At 42.2% G+C, this 25,059-nt stretch overlaps 2 protein-coding genes across 3 annotated transcripts in view; one reads left to right on the forward strand and one right to left on the reverse strand.

Moving 5' to 3' along the window:
- The window catches only part of akt3a (v-akt murine thymoma viral oncogene homolog 3a), a 55,232-nt gene extending 44,096 nt beyond the window's left edge, over positions 1 to 11,136 (forward strand). For both annotated transcript variants that reach the window (XM_051418583.1, XM_051418572.1), the window contains exons 11-14: positions 3,135 to 3,349; positions 3,773 to 3,860; positions 5,187 to 5,289; positions 6,137 to 11,136. In XM_051418583.1, coding sequence (XP_051274543.1) covers positions 3,135 to 3,349; positions 3,773 to 3,860; positions 5,187 to 5,289; positions 6,137 to 6,222 — 492 coding nt within the window. In that variant the 3' untranslated portion in view covers positions 6,223 to 11,136. The remainder of the gene's footprint in view (positions 1 to 3,134; positions 3,350 to 3,772; positions 3,861 to 5,186; positions 5,290 to 6,136) is intronic.
- Positions 10,708 to 25,059, reverse strand: part of sdccag8 (SHH signaling and ciliogenesis regulator sdccag8) — a 44,802-nt gene continuing 30,450 nt past the window's right edge. Inside the window, exons 17-18 of the mRNA XM_051418558.1 lie at positions 11,860 to 11,986; positions 10,708 to 11,578 (exon numbers count right to left, since the gene is read on the reverse strand). Of these exons, the coding sequence (XP_051274518.1) occupies positions 11,540 to 11,578; positions 11,860 to 11,986 (166 nt within the window). The 3' untranslated portion in view covers positions 10,708 to 11,539. The remainder of the gene's footprint in view (positions 11,579 to 11,859; positions 11,987 to 25,059) is intronic.

Consider the following 25,059-nt stretch of genomic DNA (forward strand, 5'->3'; position numbering starts at 1 on the left):
GTAAAGGGATGGAACAGGATCAGAGAAAACACATGCAGAGTCTTTTTCTCTGTTTTCTCATATTTTTTGTGTTTGACACATTTCCTTGTGGCGATTTGTTTTTTGAAGGGGATGGATTTGGGCTTTTTCCATTTATTTGTATGCGTTTGTTTTTGTTTGTGTTATATATTTTGTGCGTTGTTTTTTCTACTGTAACTGTAAATGTTTCATAAACATAGCAGCAGTCAGCCATTAGTACAACATAAAAAAATGTCTGAAGAGTGTCAACACTTTGGAGATAGAAGGTCTCTATGCGACACCAACAGTATGTGAGTGTATGTTCACTGTGCCGAGTATATCAGGTGTGTGTGTGTGTGTGTGTGTGTGTGTGTGTGTGTGTGTGTGTGTGTGTGTGTGTGTGTGTGTGTGGAGTGTGAGTGTGTTTATGTTCTCTGTAGCCTGCTGGGTATCTGGGCTGGTACAGCCACAGGCTGTGTGTGCCCGTCCCGTCCCATCTAGTCCTGTCCAGGCTGCCAAAGCCCCCGTCCCGCGAGCAGAATCTAACTGCCACATGGCTGCCCCAACAGGGACCCGGACAGGACAAGACCTTCTCCCTCACGGCTGCTTTTAATCAGAGCTCTCCTCTCCCCTCCTCTTTTCCTTTCCTCTCCCCTCCTCTCTTTTCCTCTCCTCTCCTCTCCTCTCCACCTGCCGATTTATCTCATTTGTTAGCTCATCTGTCTTGTCCTATTTATTTGTCCTGTCTATTTCTAAAATACACACACATAACCACATACTATACACAGACACACACTCACACACACACTCCCATGCCTCCATGCCTTGGGCTGTGGGGCAGCATTCTGGCTCTGTGTGGATTAATCTGCTCCCTGCCTGCAACCGAGCTGCCACCACTTTCTTTGGTCCCAGGACACACACACACACACACACACACACACACACACACACACTCTTACACTGACATGCACACATATACATACCCAACAGGACAGCTTGCATTTATATATACATACACATTTCTATACCTTTTTGTGCAAAGACTCGACACACAGCACACTCACAGCCCTGTAGATCAACATCGACAACAGCCTTGTAGGATGCTCTGAATTTCGTGTGTGTGTGTGTGTGTGTGTGTGTGTGTGTGTGTGTGTGTGTGTGTGTGTGTGTGTGTGTGTGTGTGTGTGTGTGTGTGTGTGTGTGTGTGTGTCCCTCCTCAAGGTGCAGGGACTGAAACAACACCAAACATCTCCTAGTTTGCCTCACTCTCAAAACTTTATGAATTTGATGAGGGCGGATAAATATTCCATCTGCTGTGTGTGTGTGTGTGTGTGTGTGTGTGTGTGTGTGTGTGTGTGTGTGCCTGACAGTCTCCCAGCAGTCTAAGCCAGTGTTATCCCTCCAGCCGTACCAATCAATAGTATATCTGGAGCTGGCGGCGTGCTTCGTTCCCCCAGCTCTTCTCTGCAGCTGCCAACAGGGTGACCAGCTTAATTCTCACACAAACACACATACACACACTCACACATAAAATAACTCTCATAACTCTCTTATTCACTTCCATGCACATGTTGACTTGCCCACACTGAAGCAGCCGCCTGCATCATTAGCAGTTTAGTTTGGAGTGTGTGAGCTCAGTCAGTTAATGACCAGCTTTCTGTGCTGTTGAGTGGCTGTGGAAAGTCACAGGCAGCGGTTTGATGTTTGGATTTTTTTTCTCACCTGGTATGCACAGTAACGTTTAACATCATTTACAGTTGCGGTTGTACAACAGAACCTCATCTGAACCTGACACTTACACTTATTAGGAGAAACTGCCAAGTAAAATGTTGAATAATAAGACTGTTTTCTGCCTACCTTTTAAAACCCTTCATTAAGACCGTAAATTACAGTAACTCTCTCACTGAATTGTGGGCTATAAGATTTGGGCTTTCTACATCTGCCACCCATTGCGCTACTGCTAATGGTAGATATTAGTTCAGTGTACGGTACTTACTCTGTATATTTTTGGATGTTTTGATATGACTTTTGCTGTATACTTTATTGTGTAATTTATAATAGTTGTGTCAAAAAATGTATAGTATGTTTGTACATTCACGTGTTTGTGTCCACCCTGCCTGGTCCATTATTAACAGTGAGTGAGATGTTATTATTATTGGCGAGATGTACAACATATGCTGTTTTGGCTGCTCTCCAGTCTTGTCTGTCAGTCACACACACACACACACACACACACACACACACACACACACACACACACACACACACGCATGCATCCACACATGCACACTCTTCATGTTAATAAGCTTATTATGTTAATGAGGGCCTCAACAGCACCTGAAATACCTCTCTTTCAGCATGTGCCTCCCTTTCCCTCCTCTTCCTTGCTCGTCCAGAGGTGAGCAAACGGGCACAAGTGGGAATGAAAGAGAAGGAACAAGCAAGGGAAGATATGATTAGAGGATGCAGAAGGCAGGATAAGACAGGATGGAGAAGACAGCACAAGGAGAGCAGGCAGGAAATAGGAGTAGGAAGGCAGCCCAGACATAAGACTTTGATACAGGAGTGACTTCTTTCACAGAATCTCTTTCCCCTCCACACAACACTCCAGCTCACAGTACAGTACCTGCGCTAGCCAGCTTGGAGGTCGGACTGGCCCTGACCCACGTTGCGGGCTGTTCCTGCCTTTTCCATCCAGGGACGTTCCTCTCTGTCCCTGCCAGGGGAGGATCAGTGTGCCAGAGGGAGCTGGCAGGGACCAGAGGGGGCATCTGGTGGGCCACGCCAGCACACAGACTCCCTTACTGTAACAGGGGGCTCTGAAGACCTGCCATCCCATGATGTTTGCCTCTGTATGTGTGTGTCTGTGTGCTACCTTCTACACCTCAGTCCTTGTTATCTGTGCAGCCACTTCAACAACGACAACTTTTTACTGTTTTTATTTTTTTCCTTGAGCAAAATGGCATATTGACTCTCCTTTGCATCTTTCCTCGCTCATCTGTCTCTTCGCTGAATACCTTGGGCAGTCTGTATTGTCCAATAAAATAAATGCAGAAACACAATAAAAGCAGATGTCCAATAAAACAAATGGTCCCATTTAAAAAAGTAGCAATTTTTCCTCTCTCTACTTTCCTCAGGTCCTGGAGGACAACGACTACGGTCGGGCGGTGGACTGGTGGGGTTTGGGGGTCGTGACGTACGAGATGATGTGCGGCCGACTGCCATTCTACAACCAGGACCACGAGAAGCTGTTTGAGCTCATCCTCATGGAGGACATCAAGTTCCCACGCACTCTTTCATCCGACGCTAAGTCCCTGCTGTCTGGCCTGCTCATCAAAGACCCCAACAAACGGTGTGTGTCCAGGTTTAGTGTAGGTGAAAATTTAGCGACGTGAACATTGGTAAATTAAGGGTCAGGAAGGAGGTTTTGTCCTTTACATTCATTGTGTTCATTTTCCTAAAATGTTGATGTTCTTAAAAAAATGTACGCATATGTGAAGGAAGGAGATGGCAATGCGTGGTTTCTCATTGTGTTTCATTCACCAATTGACCTAATTTCTGTGATCCTCTGGTATGGATTATTTACACAACATCTGCGTATGTACCAAGCAAAAAGAGAGACGATGTGCAGAAGTTTTTTTTCACATTTATTCACATTATTCTTCTAAAGAAAGTAATACATATCTCTTCATCACTTCTGAGGACTTTTATAAGTTTGATTTCTGTCTGTTAGGCTTGTTGGTTAAAATCAAATGTTGCCTCTCCTCTCATCTAGGCTCGGTGGAGGACCAGATGACGCTAAAGAAATAATGAGACACAGTTTCTTCTCTGGCATTGACTGGCAGGATGTGTATGATAAAAAGGTATGAATCAATATGATGGTAAAACCATATGCTTGCACTGTGTAGTGTGCCATTGTTTTGTACTGTCTAATCAAGTATTATAGTATGATGGGAAATGGCTCACCACGAAGATATATAAGTTATGATAATAAATTATAACAATAACAAGTTCTTTCACTCCTTGCATTTCCGTATGTTCACATTTAGTGTATTGTAATTGTGTGCTGAACTGCAATTATCCACAGGCTCAGGGCTAACTCATGAAACACATGCAGGCATGCAGATATCTCACAGGATGTGTGCATCAGAACAGACAGGCAACAGTATAAAGCACAGGGCTTTATGGAGAGGTGTGACCTTGTATCCTGGAGGTCTATCAGTCTGTTCGTGTGTTTGCTCACACCACAGAGTGTAAGTCAGGTCCTGTGTGGCAACACCTATAGCCTGTTAGACAGGTGCTGAGCTTCCTCCTTTCACTTAAGTCTCTTTTCTCCTGTTCTTCACATCCTCATTTCCTTTGCTCTCCTTCCCTTTTGTCTCTCCTCCCTCCTTTCCTCTTCTTTCCTTTGCTCTCTCCTTCCTTTCTGTACCTTTCCTCATCTCCTCTCCTTTCTTCTCCTTTCATCTGTACTTCCCTTCCCTTTTGTCTCTCCTCCCTCCTTTCCTTTCATTGTGGTTAAAACACATAAAAGTAGAAGTATAAATGCACAACAACACATATCCATACACCAGAGCCAGCTCATTATCATTATCATTATATCAGGAGCAGAATCTTGAAGGAGATGTTCAGTATAATTTTACTTAAAATATTGGCGGCTGCATTTTGAAGCTGTTCGATGGCTTTTTTCAGTCATTTACACGACATTGCAGAACTATCTTCTAGTCTACCAATAAAAAGGGCACAAACAAATGTCTAATCTGACTTAGATACAAAAAGCAAAACATTTTCTAAAAATACTGAGATGATGAAAGGCTACTTTAATGATGCTGCTGAAGTGTGAGTAAAAATTGAGGTCAGGCTCAATGATAACTGTTTTGAATCTAACATCCACAAACCTGCTGCTTCTGTGCCTTTTCAGGTTCAACTGCAGGACGGTTTTCCTTTTTAAAAGAGTATTCTTTTGCCCCTTATTCGGCCGATCGATAAAGAAGGCAACAGGATATATGGGGTGGGGGAGGGGGGAGAATTATGTGCTATGCACTTTAACCATTTGTCCACCCTAACCTGCAGAACGATTGGTGACATCCAGAGGTCCTTGAAGCAGCTGCTTTGTAGTTTGGAGACAACCAGTGTTACTGTACAATCTAATCTTTCCTCTTTGTGTCCTCCTCACATCTCTGCCTCAGCTGGTCCCTCCATTCAAGCCTCAGGTGACGTCAGAGACAGACACCAGATACTTTGACGAGGAGTTCACGGCCCAGACCATCACAATCACTCCACCAGAGAAATGTGAGTCTCTTCTGTCTCTCTCTGTCTGTTTGTCTCATACATGTATGCACAAACATATGCCCACATTAAAACTTACGGCCATCTCATTTTCATTACATAGCAGCAAATATTCCCAGTGGAGACAGAATATAGTAGTAGTAGTGGATATTACGTCACTGTAAAATAGCACACATCCCACCAAAAAGAAATGTATGTTCTGTATATGTTTGAGTACTCTGAATCATTTCTGCAGAGGATCATAATGTTAATAAAGCTGTCCTGATTACAAATTAGAATTAATTATTTGGCGTCGAGTTGCATTTGTCAAGCACCTGCTAGTGATCAAATTCAGCTTTTTTACTCCTATGGATTACTTTAATAATTGCAGTTTCAAACAGTTTATCAGTGCTCCCTCTCTTTCTTCTGGTGACACATTTCCACTTGAATTAATCGAAGCAACAAAATACTCAAAAGTGCTCGTAGTAGTGTCTCCGGAATAGTCCTCGGGCCGCATGCAGCTCTACAAGCTTTGAAATAAAGACGCCAGTTTCAAAATGTTCGTCACTGAATTATGCATGAGTGGAACCGACGTGTTTCTCTGCGCTAATGTGAGGTTCCACTTGTTTTGTAGGTCGCACATCAGTTGGAGAGTGGCACATCAAAGGCACACCCGTTAATTGAATCTTGTTCTGTTTAAATAACGTGTTGCAAACACAATGCTTTGTTGTGTTTGATTACATCTTTAGATGATACAATCAACCTGGCAATTTATACATTTCCTGTTTGATTTTATTTATTTATATTAACTGAACTTTTAATGGTAAGTCTTCCAGCCCTTAATTACCTCTGAATCAATATTTGTCTGCAGTTGACGAGGACGGGATGGACTGTCTGGACAACGAGAGAAGGCCGCACTTCCCACAGTTCTCCTACTCTGCCAGTGGGCGAGAATGAACTGTCCATCACAGTGACATCATCACAGCTGGTCTCTGAGGTCATGAATGTGGGACAAAAAGACCCACAGCTTTGGACCGACCCAGAAGGACCCTGACTTGAAGGATTTTGCCCTTCTCCTCCTCTCCTCTTCCTCTCTCTTTCACCTCTCCAGTCTGCTCCACTGTTTTTATTTTTATTTTTGGTGAATCCCTTTTTAGAGAGAACTTCCAGGCAAAATTATTTTCTAATCCTGCACTGCAACCCTAGGTGATCCGAACTGTGATGTGATCAGTTACTATGTAATGTCCCTTTAAAGACAGGAGCATCACCGGTGGCCTGCTGTGCTTTGACATGTGTCGGTCCTGCCAAACTCAAAAAACAAACAAACACTTCAGATCAAGTTAGACAACAGCTGATTCATTTTTAACGAGACGTTTTTGTGGCTTCTTATCTGTAAGACCGAGTTACAGAATTTTAAGTCTTTCAAACCCAAACTGCCGTTACCGGTTTGTATCTCAGGCTTTTACAAACAGACAGATAGTCAGACTCGGAGAGACACTCGGGTCTGATTTAATATCCTCGCATTAATAATTCTGGGATTGATTGAGGCTGCCTGGCATTGAGCAGAATCCTACACACCTCATGTTGTCAAGCAGGATTTGACTCAGGTTTTGCTCAGTGCAATTCATTATTGTTGTTGCTGCTATTTCAACTACTATCACAACTACTACAGGTACTCCTACTCCTACTATACTACTACTGCTACTACTAAAACCCGGTGCTACACTACTAGCTTAATGCTGCATCATTATACAGGCGCCAGCAACACATCAACCACCTGTATTAACGTCTATGCTTGTACAGCTGCAGAACAGGTGTTGCTACTCCTAAAGTTCTGCTACTCCACATCAACTCTGTAGATTAAGATGATGACAGGATGTCATGTATGTGTGAGTGTGTGTGAAGTACTGTTATGGATTTGTGTTTAAGAACGCACCTCAAAGCACAGCAGTTCAGAAGGATGAAGCTCCCAAACCATGAGCTTTACTACGTTACCCACAATGCAGTGCAAGGTGGTTGATAAATCCATCGCTGCAGAGGTGAAAATGAGAGGAAAATGGTTGGTTTGAATGTTAACCCCCAAACTTTTTTTATTTTATTTTTTTTTTATTTTCCAACTACAAGTCCCCCTTGAGTTTAAATGTCTTCTGTCCCAAAAGGGAAAAACGAAGCGAATCGGTACTCTGTGTCGATGATGGAAAGCTTTACTGTGACATATTGTTGTCATGGCTTTGGGAACCGCACGGCTGTACCTCTCTGTCTTTGTGCAGGAAAGGGAAACTGCAGCAGTAGCAGATTCACCACAGAGTGAAAAGAGAAGTCCAGGATGGCAGGTTGGGCATTGTGACGAGAAGAGAGAGAGAGAAAGAAAGAGAGAGAGTGCAGGTGAAAAAGCTGAGAAGAATGATGCGATATGAAATATTTATAATGTGATAATTTATGACGTATTGATGAGTGAGGTAACAGCTGATTTCCTGTTTCCTGTGAGATTCTTAAGAAGGATTTTTAAAGAAAGACATTATGGTCTGTGAGGAGGTACGCATCAACAGTTATGGGTTTACACCAATCACAGCAATGGCTATAATATATATATATGTTCTATTTATTGTTCTACTCATCGGTTTTATATTTAACTTTTTCTATTGTTATTACATTATTCTAGAAAAAATATTTCTTAGGGCTGAGAGGAGAAAAAAAAGGCACCTCAAGAAACAAAAATGGCTGAAGAATGTAGGAGGGAAAGCAAATAGCCTTCCTGCTCCATTGTTTATTTTAATGATGTTTTTTGTGTTGTTTTGTGACCAAAATGTGACAGCCGAGAGGTGACACGACACGTTAAAGACAGACGATAGTTTACTGTGAGCTTCAAGAAGAGGGGCGATGATAGAAACCCACCTTTTCTTCCTCAGCGTTATCCACATCATCCCACAGGTGTTTACTGCAACGGCTCATCTCACCGTTGTTATTGACACAAATGTCCCCCGCATTGAATCTCACTACATGTGTGTGCTGCTGAAGGCTGAGACAGAGTTCAGGGAGAAAGACCAAGTGGAAGTTGAGCAGAAAGAAAACAAGTACAGAAGTCAGAATGTAACGCGGTAAGGCTGGAAAAGACTCAGTGCCGAGCTGTAAGTGCTGCTGTTTACTGTAAGTGTGTCGAGACGGAGTCGAGGAGAAAGTCGAAAGAGAGGATTAATAATGTGAGGTTTTTTTTTAGGTCAGTCAGTGTTTTCCTGTCAGTTTTATGGATTTTAGATGAGAAAGAGCTTTCTTGCCCGCTAACATTACCTCTATTATAAGAGTGGGGATGATCAGACTCGGGCCCCGACCACTAAACCATTCCCTCACGCTCCTTGTCTTTAACGTGTGCTGTCATCTCTCCGGTCTGGACTTTGTTTGTTTGCGTCGTCATGTCTTCCAGTCTGACCAACAAGATTTAAAATCCCCTCTATTTCTCTGTCTTCAAACGCCAGTAAGCCTTATGGTTTAGCTCAGAATGAGTCAAAAACTTCGACGTCCAGCATTTCAGAGTCAAAAAAAATAATCAACAGACGTGAGGAAATATATTTTTAAACATTTGAAATCTCAACTACATCTAAAAAAAAAAAACTAAAAAAAAAAAAGAAAACGTGGAAGACTTCCCCTTCAATATCTGAATGACATGGATTAAAGAGAGCACCAGGGGATGTGCTCTTATTAGGCATAGGGAATTGTATTCCAATATATTTATTTGAATGTTTTTATTATTATCATTGATGGATAACTTGAATTTCTTTTCTATTTAATTTATTTGATGTCATTTTGTTTTGGAGTTTAGCAGTAAGGGGGTGTAGTCGTGTTTCACTCTGCAGTTTAAGTCTTCAGACTTTGTTCTAAAAATAAATGCCTCCTTTTTTTTTCTTTTCTTTACAGATATCTCTTATACGACACATTACCTGTTTTTCCGCTGCTCTTAAGTCCATATGCTTTACTCTTGCACATCCATTAAATTGCTATTAGCTAGCAAAGGCGCTTTATGGCAGAAAGTATAAAAGGATGGCGCTGGCCTGCATGCTGTAGTCCTCCTCTGTCCGCACTACCAGTCCCGAGTCAAAGTGGCACTCTGAACTCTTATGAAAAATACTTCTCTGTGATCGATTGAGCCTGTCTGGCACAGCTGAAGCAGGCGAATCCCACCCAGCTGGCACCCTCGACAGGCTCAAGCAAACGCTCCCAAGTATTTGGAAGGATTTCAGCTTTGATTTGACCCAGGTCTGCGAGTGACTGAGGAGTTCTAGCTGTATGTGCACGCTTACCGCCAAAATCATTAGAAACCAGAGTTCATAAAATACCGCTTTGTAGCTTTGGCCACAGCACTTTCACATCCATCACTTTTTATATGATTCAGAGGAATCTGATTCAGCCCTGCTTTAAAGGAAGAGTTTTAGCTTTTTTTTTTTTTCTTTCTCTAATGTTTTTAAGAAACTGAGGATTTTAAAAGCACATCTCCCCTCCACATAGACCGATAGCTCTGATGTTGCTCTCTAGAGTTGGCAAGACCCAGGTGATTGTGTCCCACATGCCAGAGACGAGTCAGTGCTGCCACTGCAGAGCGGGCTTTGGAGCTCAGTGGATGTTTTCAGTGAATTGGTCAGTCTTCAGAAACTAAAATGTTTGTAAAAACCCACTGAGCAATCGTTGCGACTCCACTGACTCCTCCTCCTCCTCTCATTTTGAAAAGTTTTCACCCCAGTGAGCCTCCGACTCTCCTTGTTCAACAACTTGTTCTACAGATTCAAGTTCACTTACTGGCAGCAACAATGCCACAAGCTGATTCTAAAAGGTCAGAGATCATAAAAAAAAGAGAGAGCAGGTGGAGCTAAGTAATCCTCTTCATCAATGTGGGTTTTCCCTTAAAGACTTTGAATCAGTCGAGGGGACATGTCCTTAACTTTTGTCTCAGTAGTTTCACCAAACAGAGGTTCTTAAACGGGATGCTGAAGCTCAGTTTAAGCCTCCTCACAGCTTTACCGGTGCCCTAGACTGGTGTGAATCGACAGTATGTGAGATATCTGACGCTGCACTGACAGCGTTCAGTCTTTAAGCTGCTGCTGTTTGTACTGTACATCTATCACACATCAGATCTGACTCCAATAGTATTTGAATATGTAAAATCCTTTCAAAGACCTCAGCTGCTCTGTATTGATCTCGCCCGTTGTGAATGAACGGACGGCGTCAGCCAGAAATCACATGCCGCCCTCAGCCCGGCGTTTAATGCAGATAATAAGTAAACGGCTCCAGTGTTTGGAAGGATTTCTGAAAGTATTTGACCTCATGTCTGCGATAGCATTCCTCCCCCTCCCCTCTCTGGTACTAGTCTATCATCATGATTATTAACATGAACAAGCATGAGATGCATTTATTTATAAACAGCAAACAAAAAATGGCAAACATGTACAAATATTACAAAGTGTAACTGAGTTTTAATTTCACGTCCATGTTCATCTACTGTAGCTTTACAGTTGTGTGAGACATTTCTGGACAGCTGCCAGCTGTTCACAGAGTGGGCCACGTTTCCCTGAAGCACTGTAGCACTGAAGTCAGCTCTGCTCTACGACATGTCAGTGGAGCAGAGAGGATGTTGACTCTGAGACAGTGTCGGGAAACTCAGCAGATCGATCAAACAGCCTTTTTCTGTCCCTCATGCTGTTAGGATACAGTCCTGCTGGCCAGTGAGGCCGCGAGGATGTAAAAACAACAAATTACCATCAACATGAAGCTGTTTTTTACACTGTACATCCTTAGTATTTTTACACATAAAATGTATATGATAGGGATGCACATTATTTTCCTTCTTACAGACAGCTTCAATAAAGCACTATGTCAATCTGCTGCAATGGTGTCGACTTGTTTCCTTTGTGGCTAAAAAAGAAATGAGTTTAGACTTTTTCCCATACAAAATGTGAAACGCTTATTCTGAATAAAAGGGGAAAAAAAGAAAATGTAGAAAATTTGTATTAAAATGATGATTTAGGGAATTCCAAAAGCTCATATTAGTGCACCACTGATTTTCTTATTAAATGTTTAAAAAAGTACCTCTAACCACTCAATATATTGCAGTAACAGTCTATTGCCAAATGTAAAATATAGGCTGGAAACCTGATAACAAAATAGGAGGACATCTGATTCCCTGCACTTTGGATAAAAAAGCATAAATAATACTCTGATGTGTTTTCGTTGACGGGAGATGACTCTGAATCCAAACAGACCAGAGGAGGAAATGGGCAGGACAGACTCATGTGGACAGAGCATCGACTCGTCTGGTGTTCGGGAGCTAGAAAGACACACATAGAGCATTCACTAAAACCAGTGTCTGAACGTCTGACACGCACACACAATCTCTCTGGTGATGAATCAGAGCAGAATACAGACATGTTGTTAAATTCAGAACCAGACAGAATCATTAGTCATGAAGGGACAAACGTCTTCTTACTGATTTATTTCAGTAAACTGACAACTATAATGTGCACCTAGAGAGAAAAGACACCATCACAAATTAATTTAGTAACAGTGAGTCACACACACTGGTGTGTGTGTGTACGTGTGTGTACGTACCTCTATGTGTAGGGTCTGCATCTCCTCGGTGAGTGTGTTTCTCTCCTGCATCAGCTGGTTCTGTTTGGCCAGCAGCTCACACACCTGCTGGGCGCTGCTCTGACAGTGACGGTCCAACTGCTGCAGTCTGCAAAACACACACACACACAATATTGACTGAAACTGTGTGAGAGGAACGTACCCTCCTGGCTGATATAAAACCAAATGTTGTAAATATTGAAAGAGAGCTGGATCCACAAAAAGCTTTTAATATCACTGGACTTTGTGTTGATCAAGTAATCAACAGTGTTTACATGAATGTGACAGCAGGGTTCCTTTTATAATTAGAGTGCAGACGAGGAGCTGAATAATCGTCATGCGCTCAATCGATATCGGACTGCACTGACCCTAATAAATGGATCCAATTAGGGCTGCAACTAACTAATCTCAATATATCCATGAATTGTTCTGTTTTTAAAATGTCACCCGATAGTGAAAGATTGTATAATATAATAGAAATCCGAGCTGATGTCTTCAAATGTCTTGTTTTGTCAGACCAACAAAGTTACTCAGTTTACTCTTCTGTATGAGAAAGAAAACATTTAAGAATCAGAAAATGTTTTTCATTTTTCTCAGAAATGGTCTAAAATTATTAATTATTATTATTATTATTATTATTATTATTATTATTATCATCAAAATAGTTGTTAACTTTCTGGCGACTGACTAAAATTGTTGCAGCTCTTGATCAGACATCGGCCAGATGTGACAGATGTTTTTTAGTGACCGTCGTCAAAACATTTTAACAGGGAAATGTTACACCATATAAAACAATATAATTGTATAATTAAAATAAGAAAGAATTGTATTGAATTAATTTTCTCTGACTTAAAGGACCAGTGTGTAGGATTAATTGATCTCTAGGATCTCTGTAATGTTTATCTGTTCACACGCAGGTGACCTCATTAACAGCCTGCCAACGGTCTCACCCTACACCACTGATCAACAGGTAGTAAATACGCCAAGAACTGCAGCAATGTGCAAACAAAGCCTGGGGAGAAGACAACAAGCTCGTAAACGTTGATAAAAACAATACAGGATTTAAAACTTTTTAAAACTTTAAAATATTTTATGGGGAGGAAGGAAATTAATTCAACACATTTGTTTTCAGCTCCGAGATACAATGCGAGTAACCCTGAATGTAGACTAACTTGTTTGTTTACAAGAAAACATCACAGGGCCCCAGGTAGACAGGTGTGTGTGTGTTTAATGTAAAATCTTCATTATGGCTGCAACATAAATGTAGTAAAAAGTACAATATTTCTCTCTGAAATGTAGTGGAGCATAAAATGCAAGTAATTAACTACAGTACCCGAGTATATGTACTTCACCACATCATGCTACAGTATTATATTAGTTTGGTGAACTGTATTTTCATAGTGTGAACATACTACAAGCTCCAACAATGGTTAGAGCTACAGCAACTGGGACAAGGCTAAGGAGATATATTTGTTCCTGATAGGCTCAGAAAACATGCTGACTGTTACTTTGAGGCCTGTACTGTCGCTGCTCTGTGACATTATGTCTCCATATTGTCTTCATGTGCTAGCAGGTTAGCAGTGTGGTGAGAAAGTGGCGTGTATGAAGCAAAGTGTTGATCATTATTGGGACGTCCCAATTAGTGCGTCCCCTCTGACACAGGCGCTTCTGCAGACAGTGAACTCTTTCACTTCACACTGTGTGTGTGTGTGTGTGTTGGTAGGTGGTGTTTTCCAGCTGGGGTTTGGGGGTAAGTCTGTATGAATAGTGTGTGTGTGTGTGTGTGTGTGTGTGTGTGTTGACTGTGTTTGGGGGAGGAGGTGGAATGTGTGTTAAGAGATTTCCCACCAGCAGCCCATTTTTTCATCCATTCATCTATTCAGTCAGTCATCCCCTCCTCTAGTGCAGCGGTGAACTCATTCTCACTCACACACACACACACACACACACACACACACACACACACACACACACACCCTGATAATGGGACAGAGGAAACTCTCAGCACTGGAATCCACATTTGCATACTTAACCAGCCATCCATATTTCTCTCTCTCTTTTTCTTAATAGGACATTAAATGCAGGACTTTCACTTGTAATAGAGTATTTTTACATTGTGGTATCTTTTACTTGATTCACAGTGTTTTAGCGGCTGACAAACTGGGGATCGGGACCTCAAGCAGTCACAATAGAAGTCTGTGAAGTAGTGAGATGATTAATAGAAATAGTTCAGAACAAGCCTTTTTTTCTTGTGAGAGTTTGACCTCTTTAGGCCTCAAACGACTTTAAATGAAACAGTGGTTTCAACGGAACTGCAGAAAGCCACAACATGAATGCAAAAGCTGGACGTGAAGCAGTGGTTCTGTTCTAAACCAGCGCCCCCCATCCCTCCTCCAGGTCCAGGTTGAGAACCACTGTTCCCACTGCCTCTCTTCTGTGTTGTGGCTTTTGCAGGTTGTTCGACACCTCTGGGCCACCGTAGAAACTTCACTCTTTGGTCGTATAAAATATAAAATACCACAGCACTGTGTACTGAGAGTAATCCTCTTTCACAATGTTCGGCACTGTTTCAGCTTCAGAAGGCGAACAGTGAGGCAGGAATGATGTGTGTGATACAGAAGAAGAGAGAAGAGGAGGAGGATGAAGAGAGTTGTGGCTCGGGGCAGAAAGAAGTAGCTGGGGGCAGGGGGGGGGTGAGACAGATGCCCCTGCCCTGCTGGTCATGTTGGCAGTGGCAGGGCTGCCTGTGTGTGACAGACGGGGGAGGCGAACATCCCAAAACTCCTCCACAATCTGCTCCCTGCTCTCCCCCCCCCACATTGTCCTCACTCTGCCCTGTGCTTTCTGGTTTTCCACTGCAGGGTTTTAATCCTGCTCCTGCCTGTCCCTCTTCATCAGAACCTCCCCTCCTCCTCCTCCTCCTCCTCCACCATCATCATCATCATCATCATCAACTTTCACCATCAGTCCTCCCTGCTTACACCCAGCAATAACCTGCCCTCCTTCAGCCGCCCTCTCCTCCTCCATCCCGACCAAAGGCCCGCTGAGCGGTTTATCTCAGACCTGGAGGCTCCGTCCAGTCCTGGAGGCCGCGGGCGATGACTCCCCTCCCCGCCTGGTGTTCCTACAGCCGACTGCCAAGCTGTCCTGACTAGCCACCCCCTCTCCTCCTCCTCCCACTCTCCCTCCTCCGCCCTCACACAGCACGACACAGTAGGCCACCGCCACGTCACACAGTAACACACAGTAACACACAGTAACACACAGTAACACACAGTAACACACACACACAGAGAGAGAAAGATCCCCGCTGTGGTGAGCGAAGACACAAGATATAGACACAATCAATGTGCCACACGCAAAGTGCAGGAGATGTCAACTACACACACACACACACACACACACACACACACACACACACACACACACACACACACACACACACACACACACACACACACACACACACACACACACACACACACACACACACACACACACACACACACACACAGCGAAGGACCTAAAGGTCAGAAACAGAGCCTGTTGTTCTGAAGCTGTAAATGTTTGATGAGGGAAGTGTTGAGAATGTAAGGCCTTTAACTCCACACCACCAAACTAATCTGAATCATGCTGAGAAAATGCCAATGCTGATCCAATCACAACCTCTGATCTTGGTACAAGTAGACGCACCAAACAGGAGAATATACAGCTGTGTGTTTAAGAGAGTCTGTTGTGATGACTGACGGCCAGAGATCCACTCCAGGTTTGTAAAGCAGGAGATGTGTCAACAGTGTTTGCCAGGAAGAGTTTTACACTTGTTCTGCTGGTAGACGTAGAGAGGATTTATTCACTTATTGATTCAGAGCATGTGAAGGTATTTATCGGAGATATTATATATTATATCTAGAAGGATCTAGCCATACAGATAGTTTAGGTTTAATTTGACAGAGATCTGTCTCAAGGTTTTCTGCCTCAGTTGAGGGGTTGAATGGTATTTGATTTGCGGTGATTACAACGTTTAAAAAAATAAAAAATAAATCACCAGCAGCATCTCATTCCAGAAACTGTGTCCCTGTTGATCCGTATAATCCACAGAACTCACATCTCAGCAGATTTCTCAAAACCAGAGCCAATTTAACCAAATTACTAGATTTCACTAGAGGTAAGTGAGAAAGTGTTTTTTTTGTAATTTGGCTGAACTGACCCTTTAATTGCCAACATTTCGATTGAAATTAAGTCTGTAATTTAAAGGGTGTCTTCCAGCAAGTTAATGTGGCACTTCCATAAAGGCTGATCAGTTTCCCATAATGCAACTTAATGGAGTCCTTCAATAGTGTTTCACTGCATGGTAAACATCCATGTCTTTCAAACTCCACATCCCCCAGTTTGACATCCTCTGAGTTATTTTGTTAGACTCAGAAAAACCACAATCCAACTGTCTTCCCAGGCGGAGTCGTTTCATGACAAGTTCACCGATTCTGATGTGTAAAATTGACACAGTGCACCTTAAAAAATACAATTGTGATTTGTGTGTCAGATATGAGAGCAAACTAGTCTTCATGGTGTGTTTTTATCAGCTATACAGGTTTTCCATTTCCAGAGAGACACTGAGGCACTATGCAGTAAAATATTCAAAAAACAATTATTTAGGAGAAATGGCACCAACTGCACAGAAATCCCAGACACTGCTGCAAAATGCCAGCAGCCCACACACACACAGCAGTCTGACGGTAAGTGAGCTGAACAGGAAGCCAGTAAATCAGTCGGTCGGGTCGTGGCCTGAGATGTTTGAAGCGGCTGCAGGTTGTAAGCTGAAGGTTTATGTAATGCAGTTAAGTAAAGCTTTAACTCGCGCACACACACACACACACTCAGTTGGTCTGGCCAGAGAGCAGCCAACCTCTGGCCTTCTTACACAACGGACACACACACTCACTCTCTCTATCTATCTCTAATCCACCCCTTGTCTCACCTTGCATACCCTGCCTCGGGGGGGGGTGTATATGAATGTGTGTGTGTGATTAAGGCAGCGCTCCTTCCAGCAGCTAAAGCAGCAAATCCAATAACTGGCCTCTATCGACTGGCACACTCATTAATTAGGGCTTAATATGGCTTAATGCTCGGGCACTGCCCTACACTAACCCACACACACACACACACACACACACACACACTGCAGGCTGGCTCGCCTCTGCCCTGCTGCCTGGAACCGGTGAGGAAGGAAGGAAGGAAGCTTGGATGGACTCATGGATGGACTGATGGCGAGACAGATAAATGGATGTTTAGGTGAAGAGGATCTGCAGTGGGTGAAAAATGAGGGCTGACAGTTTGCGGTGGCGAGGAAGGTGCAGGACGGAGTGGAGGTGGGGCGGAGAAACAAAGAGGCCAAAGGCTCCAGCCGCCACCTCCTCGCCGCCTGCTGCTGGCCTGGCTGACGGGCTGATGGGAGGGTTGCAGGGGGGGTGCTTGGAGAAGGAGAGCCTCCCCACTGACCTGGTGAAAGGACACCACCTGCTGGATCCCACGGTTTACTCACACACACACACACACACACACACACACACACACACACACACTGCAAACACCTACCCCAAAATCATTGATCCTCCAAAAATTAAAAATACCTGTAACAGCTTCTAAAGCAGTCATGGTTGTAAGTGTGTGTTTTGCTCTGCAGCAGACATAATAAAAGCAAGTTTAGCTGGGAGGCAGTTTGCAGTAATTTCCCCTGACAGCCCGATAATCAAACTCTGCTCACAATCTGCACCTCGAACCGCCGCACTCTCTATTGACTGCTGCTACTAAGGAGATTAATTACAACACACACACGCAGACGCAGTTACCTCTCTGTGGTATACATCAGTCGTAGCCCACAGCTAGTGTCTAAACTCTGTTGTGTGTGTGTGTGTGTGTGTGTTTGTCTGTGTTTGCATATTTATTTACAGGTGGGAGCATATGTCCTAAAGGCACGGTCCAAAGGGAAAGTGCTAACGTCATGTTAGAGGAACGGAGAGACGGTAATAGAAAAAAGAAGATCTGGAAGCGGTGTTCGTGTCTGTCATTCAACAGCCCCATATGAGTGTGTGCACGTGTTTTTTTAAATTTTTTTTAATTTCTAAACAAATCAGCTACCGGAGCGTGTCACCTAAAGGAAATATTTATTGGACAGTGCATACATTATCAAAATGACAAAAATAACCACTCAGCATGGATCATACTGAAGGACATTATATACCATAATATTATTACTTATGGAGGATTTTTTCTCTTTTTTTGGAAAAAATAAAGAGAAGTGTGAATATGAATGTAATGATGAATGATCTGCAAGAGAGACAACACACACACACACACACACACACACATCTAAACACACATCTAAACACACTTGCAAAAACAGGGAAAAAATTGTAAAAGTCAACTTGAACCCAAAAAGATAATGAAAAATCTCAACATTTGACTGAATGTCTCTGCATGTGTGTGTGTGTGTGTGTGTGTGTGTGTGTGTGTGTGTGTGTAGCAGGCAGGGGGCCTAGGGGGTGAAGAATGCAGGCAGACGGCCTTGGCTTGCCTGGTTACAACAACACTGCCAGGGGCATGAAGGCTGCAGCTGCCACACACACACACACATATACACAAAACCATATTTCGCCCAATCCCAGGCCCACCATCACCACCCTCACACCCCAGCGCTCTAGCTAAATCTTGGCTAGCACACAACTACACTCAAGAATGTGTGTGTGTGTGTGTGTGTGTGTGTGCGCCTGAAGGCCATGCCCCTCTCCCCTCCACCAACCTGTCATGCCAGTTGTTGCTCTTGCTAACATGCACATTTGACATGGGGACACGATTGGTGACACTGTGTGTTTTGATCAGGATGAGACAGACGTGCACTCCCTCGCTGTTATCTGATTTTCTTTTGTATTCTTGTCTCTAGATTTACTGGTACCTGGTATTTCCAAACATTTCAGACGCGTACTGGCAAATTAACGCGCCGGCTTCGTGTTTGAAAAGGACTCTAAGTCACTGTTTCTGCTTACTCTGGACCTTTCTGTAACTCTTCCTTCGCAGCTAGATACAACACACACGGTATGAGCGTCTAAATGTCTGAATACACCGGTATACAGATATTATATATACATACTAAATGAGTGTGCTTACAGTCTATATTTAACTCAGTTTTAAAGTACAGGATAAAATCCTGTTTATTTTGTGTATTTTTCACTGAGATATCTTTTCCTATGATGTAGAACTTAAAGGGAAAAAAAGTCAAACATTGAACTGTCATTCAGGCTAATTGCTGCTTGAAGGATAAAAATCCAGTAAAACACAACAAAATCAATATCATGTGAGCCGATTAAGAATTAAATCAGAGCCACTTTAACAAATGTGTTTTTTTTATCTGGAGGTGTTCGGGTGGAAAAACAGGTAGCAGGATTCTACATTTATATCTAATAAATGATTCAATTCATGCAAAAATATTCTGGTTCTAAGACAAATGTAGGCTTACTGAAGTGGGGCTGAATGACCTCCCAGTGCTGCATCGCAGTAGGCAAACACAAATAATGGAGATAATCAATCACTCAACTGATAAATCAGTTTTAAAATCAATCTGAGATGCAGCGTGCTGAGAAGGTGGGGGGGGTCTTAGATGTTATTAGTCTTGTTTGATAGACACATGAACACTGCAGCTCTTCTGCAACAGTTCTGTTATGTTTGAAGTGAGTCTACGCGGAGCTTTTCCATAACAGAGAGCTGTATGTAAAACCTCTAACATACAGTTAAACAATGCAATCTACAGAATATAAAACTGGACCTCACAGTGAAGCATCTGGCTAGATTTCTGATTTATTCAGCATCTTCAGTAACTTAAGTCTCTCGGCTCTGTTAACCAGCGTCTACTAAATGTTCCTGGAGCTCAGCTTAAAACAAAAGAAGGGAGACCGACTGTAGGCTGTTTTTGTCCTTAAATTCTAAATAAATTACCTCTAAATATAGATTTTTCATGACTCACTTCAATTCCTTCACTTCTCTTGACTAATATTTAGTTTTCTGTTGTTCTTGTGTTTGTTACACCTGTTTGATATTTGATGCTAAATGATTTTATTGTGAATCATTTTGTAGCCTTTTGTTTTAAAAATTGCTTCACAGTAAACGGGATAAATAAATCTTTACTGATTTATTTATAGGTTCAATGTATGAAAGTGCTACTAATTGTTGTGATTGAAGGTATTTTAATAACTATTTTGTTTTGTAAGAAATCATCAATCGTTTTTTAGAATATAAATCTTTAAAAGCTCATGAAAGTGTTTAATGATGTTTTCACCCATTTACTACAAATCTCATGTCCTTTAAATTGCTGCTATGTTTTAAATTGTTTAATTAAAAATTCAACTTGTGGTTATTTTTAACACTTTGTCAGTTTGGTAATTGATCACAGTAAACATATGTGCTTGTGTTGACAAAGTTACATTATTGCTGTGAATGTACAAATGCACAATCATTTTAAAAGTCAATGATAAGAATTATACTGTATCTTTGAAAATAAGATCTGACATGAAGCCAACTGATCCCTGGGTGATAGATACAACATCTAAAAATCTATGGTCTATCTATGGTGTAAAAATATAAAGATACTCATTATAAGCTACAAGAACCAAACCAGTGGTGTGGGCTCTGGAGTGGTTGTCCCACTGTTAGTTTACATGTTTACAGTTTGTTGGTATCGTGTATATGTAGTGGTATATAGAGACATCAGTGTGAAGAAGGTTGACAAGTTCAACCTGAACTCACACAAGACTAAAAAAGTGTAAAATAAAATGTCCTTGGCGAAGAGTTCCAGTAAAACCGATTTGGAAAGTGTTCAAGAGGGATGTCAGAAATATATTCATAGCTTTTAAAAAAAAACGATGGAAGCCATCTCTGCTTTCATTTCATCGCTGCATTAACAGAGGTTTCAGTGCTGCTGCAAGCTCTCATATCAGCCATTCAATGTCAAAGTGTTTGCTGCCGTCAGGCCCGCTGACTCTTTTTAAGTCTTGTGTTTGAGTGTTTGCATTCCCGGCATTAAAGTGTTTCTGCTGTTGTTACTTTTAACATTTTCTAAAGAAGGGGCAGGTGTTTCTGCACTAGTTTTCTAGTTGTAGTTTTATGAAGTAGTGTTAGCGAGTGTCACTGACTGGGGCTTGAGATGTGACGCTTTGCACAGTTAACGCTCCAGCTTGCAAGCCTCTGGCTACAGCCTGACATCTGAGCTGCAAATCTGTGCGTCTGTGTGTGTGTGTGTGTGTGTTTGTGTGTGAGTGATAGAGCTGTAAAGCCACCGTTTGACAATGCTCTTTCAGCAGGCCGCCCTGCAGTTGCTCCCGGCTACAGAAGCCAGCTGGGCAATGCAGAGATAGAAACGATGAGGAGAGAAAGAGAGTAAGATGAAGGTGAGGGGAGGACGACGATAGCGCCATCCGGAGGTGAGAACGCGAGCGTGAGAGAGAAATGAAAAGAATGAACAGAACTAAACTCTTCTGTCTGGTTGCGGATGAGATTTCCCCACATTTCCATTATTCACTAGTTCACCACATCCAAAAATGATTCATGTATCCTTATAAAGTCATTTATATTTATATTTATATATATATATATATATATATATATATATCAAATCTTTTTTAATATATTACATCTTTTTAACTTTTAATTTCTTACTTATTTTATTCAACATCTATTTTTTTGTCAGAAAATGGACATTAGCAACTAATAGAAAACACAGATATGCCTTAAGACCACTTTTTCTTCCAGTTCCAACTTTTCTTTCAGCAAAAACAAAAAAAAATTGATAAAGTGAAGGGGCTGCTGATTTGAAAAACATATGAAGAAAATAAAATGTAATAAAAATGTATTTGTGAGGTGACAGCAGTGATGTAAATATTAACGACGTGGAACATGAATGTGAAGACTAACGACGGCGAGTGTGTAAACGCTGCACCGCACACCGGGCCTTTATTGTCTTTATCTCCGATTTCTCCTGATCTCACTCTTTTATCATCCTTCTATCTCTCGGTGTCTATCAGATCATACACACAGATGCACACGAGCGTACGCCGTGTGGGGACACACACACACACACACACACACACACACACACACACACACACACACACACACACACACACACACACACACACACACACACACACACACACACACACACACACACACACACACAACAAATGAAAGCTGTCCTGTTTCTTCTGCCCAGCCTCTGCCAACTTAATTTGCAAATGAAAAGTTTTGCGAGGAGCGTCCTTTTGCTTCTGGGGCATGGCAGCACACTGTGTGTTTGGGGGGTGGGGGATGAGGAGAGAAGAGGGTTTGACAGAGGGTGTGTGTGTGTGTGTGTGTGTGGCAGGAGCCCAGATGAAGCAGCCCTCGCCCGGGGCTCGCTGTCCGCCCGCGGTAGCAGCAAGCCTGTTCCTTCTTCCCCGGCCCGCCGCGACCATTTGTTCCATTAACCAATCTCCTGGAGCCTCTGGTGCAAACACACACACATACACATACACACATACACACATCCACAGGCATACATACTTCAACAACTGCTTGCACAGCTCATACCCCACATGGCCCTCCATCCCTCCTCCATCCTTCCCTCCCTCCTCTGCTCTCCTCCAGACGCACGCACCATCTTTCTTCGTGGAGGCCATATGGCCCAGTGAAGCCTGTGGATCTACAGGCACATCTGCGTATATGTTGCTGCTCTCCTTAAAGGGCTGCACAGTGAGCTGTGCGCTCACATAAACATATAGTACATGCACACACACACACACACACACACACACACACACACACAGGGCTGACAAACACACTCTCTGCTGTCACTATGTGTGGTTAAGCAAACGTTGGTGTTATGTTGGTCTGTTTTACGTGTGTGTGTGTGTGTGTGTGTGTGTGTGTGTGTGTGTGTGTGTGTGTGTGTGTGTGACAGAGAGAGAGAGTATGTGTATGTGACCTCGGTGTGTACATGCATAGTGATAATTGGTGAAACAGCCTGCGAACAGCTGTGAGGTGAGAAAAGGTTGCGTGGTGTTTGGTACAGAATGCAGAGGGGAGGAGGAGAAAGAGAGGAGAGGAGTTAAGTTGAAAAATGAGAGAAGGGCAAAGAGGAAAGTGAAAAGAGATAAGAAGAAGATGGTGGGTTAATAAGGAAGGAGAGGGGGCAGGCGAGAGGACAGTTGAGAGACGGTGGATTCAAATCTTAAGTATGAACAAAAAATAAACGGCAAAGAAGTCACAGAAAACTTTTCTCTTTCTCTCTCTCTCCCCAACATCATTCAGGAAAAAAAAATGATTTTTATACACACGGATTGAAACGTTTTTATTTCTTGTTATATAGATATAAATTATGTTTTATACACAAAAGGTGAAATAATTTTTAATTTTTTTTTTTTTTTTTTTAAAAGGTGAACCCCAAGAAAATAAATTGTAAAAAAAACAATACAACACGCTGTAGTGCAGTGTCGCAGACAGTCGTACATTTAGTCTGACTGTGTCCCACTCTGGTGTTTTATTGAATCACAAAGAACCGTGCTGCAAAACAGATATTTAAGATATCATTTTTAAATTATTATTATTTCAGAGATTGTTTGGACTTACTAAAAACTGCACACAGGGAGGAAATATTTCAAGAGCCGTAATATCCTTCACAGGCTTCAACATATTTCTGATTGGATTGTGTCAGTGGTTCTCACTAACATCTTACATGTTTCTCTCTTGACTGATTTGCACTAAGCTTTCTGCTTGTATCAGGATTTTATCAAGATGTTAAATTACTTAAACCAATGACACAATGACCGGTCATATTTGAAAATACCAGAACAGATTCTGTTAGTTGTGCATAAAAGATCTCTGTATTCAGAATTAAATAAATTGTAAAAATAAGTATGATACAACAAGTTTCCTCACAAACATAACCTTCCCTCACTGACAAACTAGCTCTCACCATTTTTAACTACTACTAAGTTAATAGAGACTTCAACTTTTGCTTGTTTTACCTCAGAATAAGCACCAGAAAAGTGCAAAATCACTAAATAAAATGTCACCAATCAAATTAAAATCTACATATGCAAACATTTCCAATTGTGCTCACTCATGTCAAATATACTTTTAACTTAATAAACTAAAATGTAATGTATTATTCCTGAATCAGATTACTCATAAAAACACGTATAACCTTTAAATTTATCATTTACAGTAACTGGCTTTGCTCTTCCCTAACTCGGTGCTCTCCTCCATCTCTCCACTCTCCCAGTCCATCCTTTCATTTCCAGGCAAAAAAAACCAAAAAGCAACAACACAGACATGGTGAAATAAATAATTAAGTGGTGAAGCAAAACATTGTGTGCTAAAACCCCTGTGTAGTTTGGCAATCAGCTTGCCCATGTAAAAATAAATCAAGCTGATTTTCCAAATGTTTTGTGCGTGGTGCGCTGTTGCCGCTCTTCGCAGCACAGATTGCAGGCCGATGGAGAGGCTGTGCGGAGGGGCGGGGCGCTGGATATTGAACCCACTTGCACCAGCTTGTTAACACGTACACCTTAACCCTCGAGCAGCGCGACAGGGTGCCCAACGAGTGCTCAGGGCCCTCAGGGACCAACGTATATATACCCAATGTATGGACACAGACACACAGACACACAGACACACAGACACACGCACACACACACACTGGGGATAACAAGAACATGCATGCAGTTCAGTACGAGAACGGTGCCATATGACGTACTCTTGCTTGTTCACAAATATACAGACATAAATATAACTGCGTGCACACACACAGAACGGAGATCCATAAAGTTCAATCCGGCATCTACAGCTTAATTCTTACATAAACTGCAAGACACAAAATCTGGATCTTTTTTTTTTGTTGTTGTTTAAGCTAAAACCAATATAAGAACGTATCTGTGGCAGGTTTTCCAGTTTTCTAGTTTTGCCCCCGGAGTACAATCAGTACCAGAAATACAACCACATACTGAAAAACCAAGTACCAGCTGGAATGTGGATCACTGTAAACGTGAGTCATATCTCTCTCGCCTCCCAGTCTCTCCCTTATCTCTGTGCGGCGCCTCTTTACAATAAAGCACCCTAAACTTAACACATAAATGCCAAAAATACCTAAATGTAATGCTC

The sequence above is a fragment of the Dicentrarchus labrax genome, unplaced genomic scaffold (assembly GCF_905237075.1).
Source record: "Dicentrarchus labrax unplaced genomic scaffold, dlabrax2021, whole genome shotgun sequence".
Classification (NCBI taxonomy): Eukaryota; Metazoa; Chordata; class Actinopteri; family Moronidae; genus Dicentrarchus; species Dicentrarchus labrax.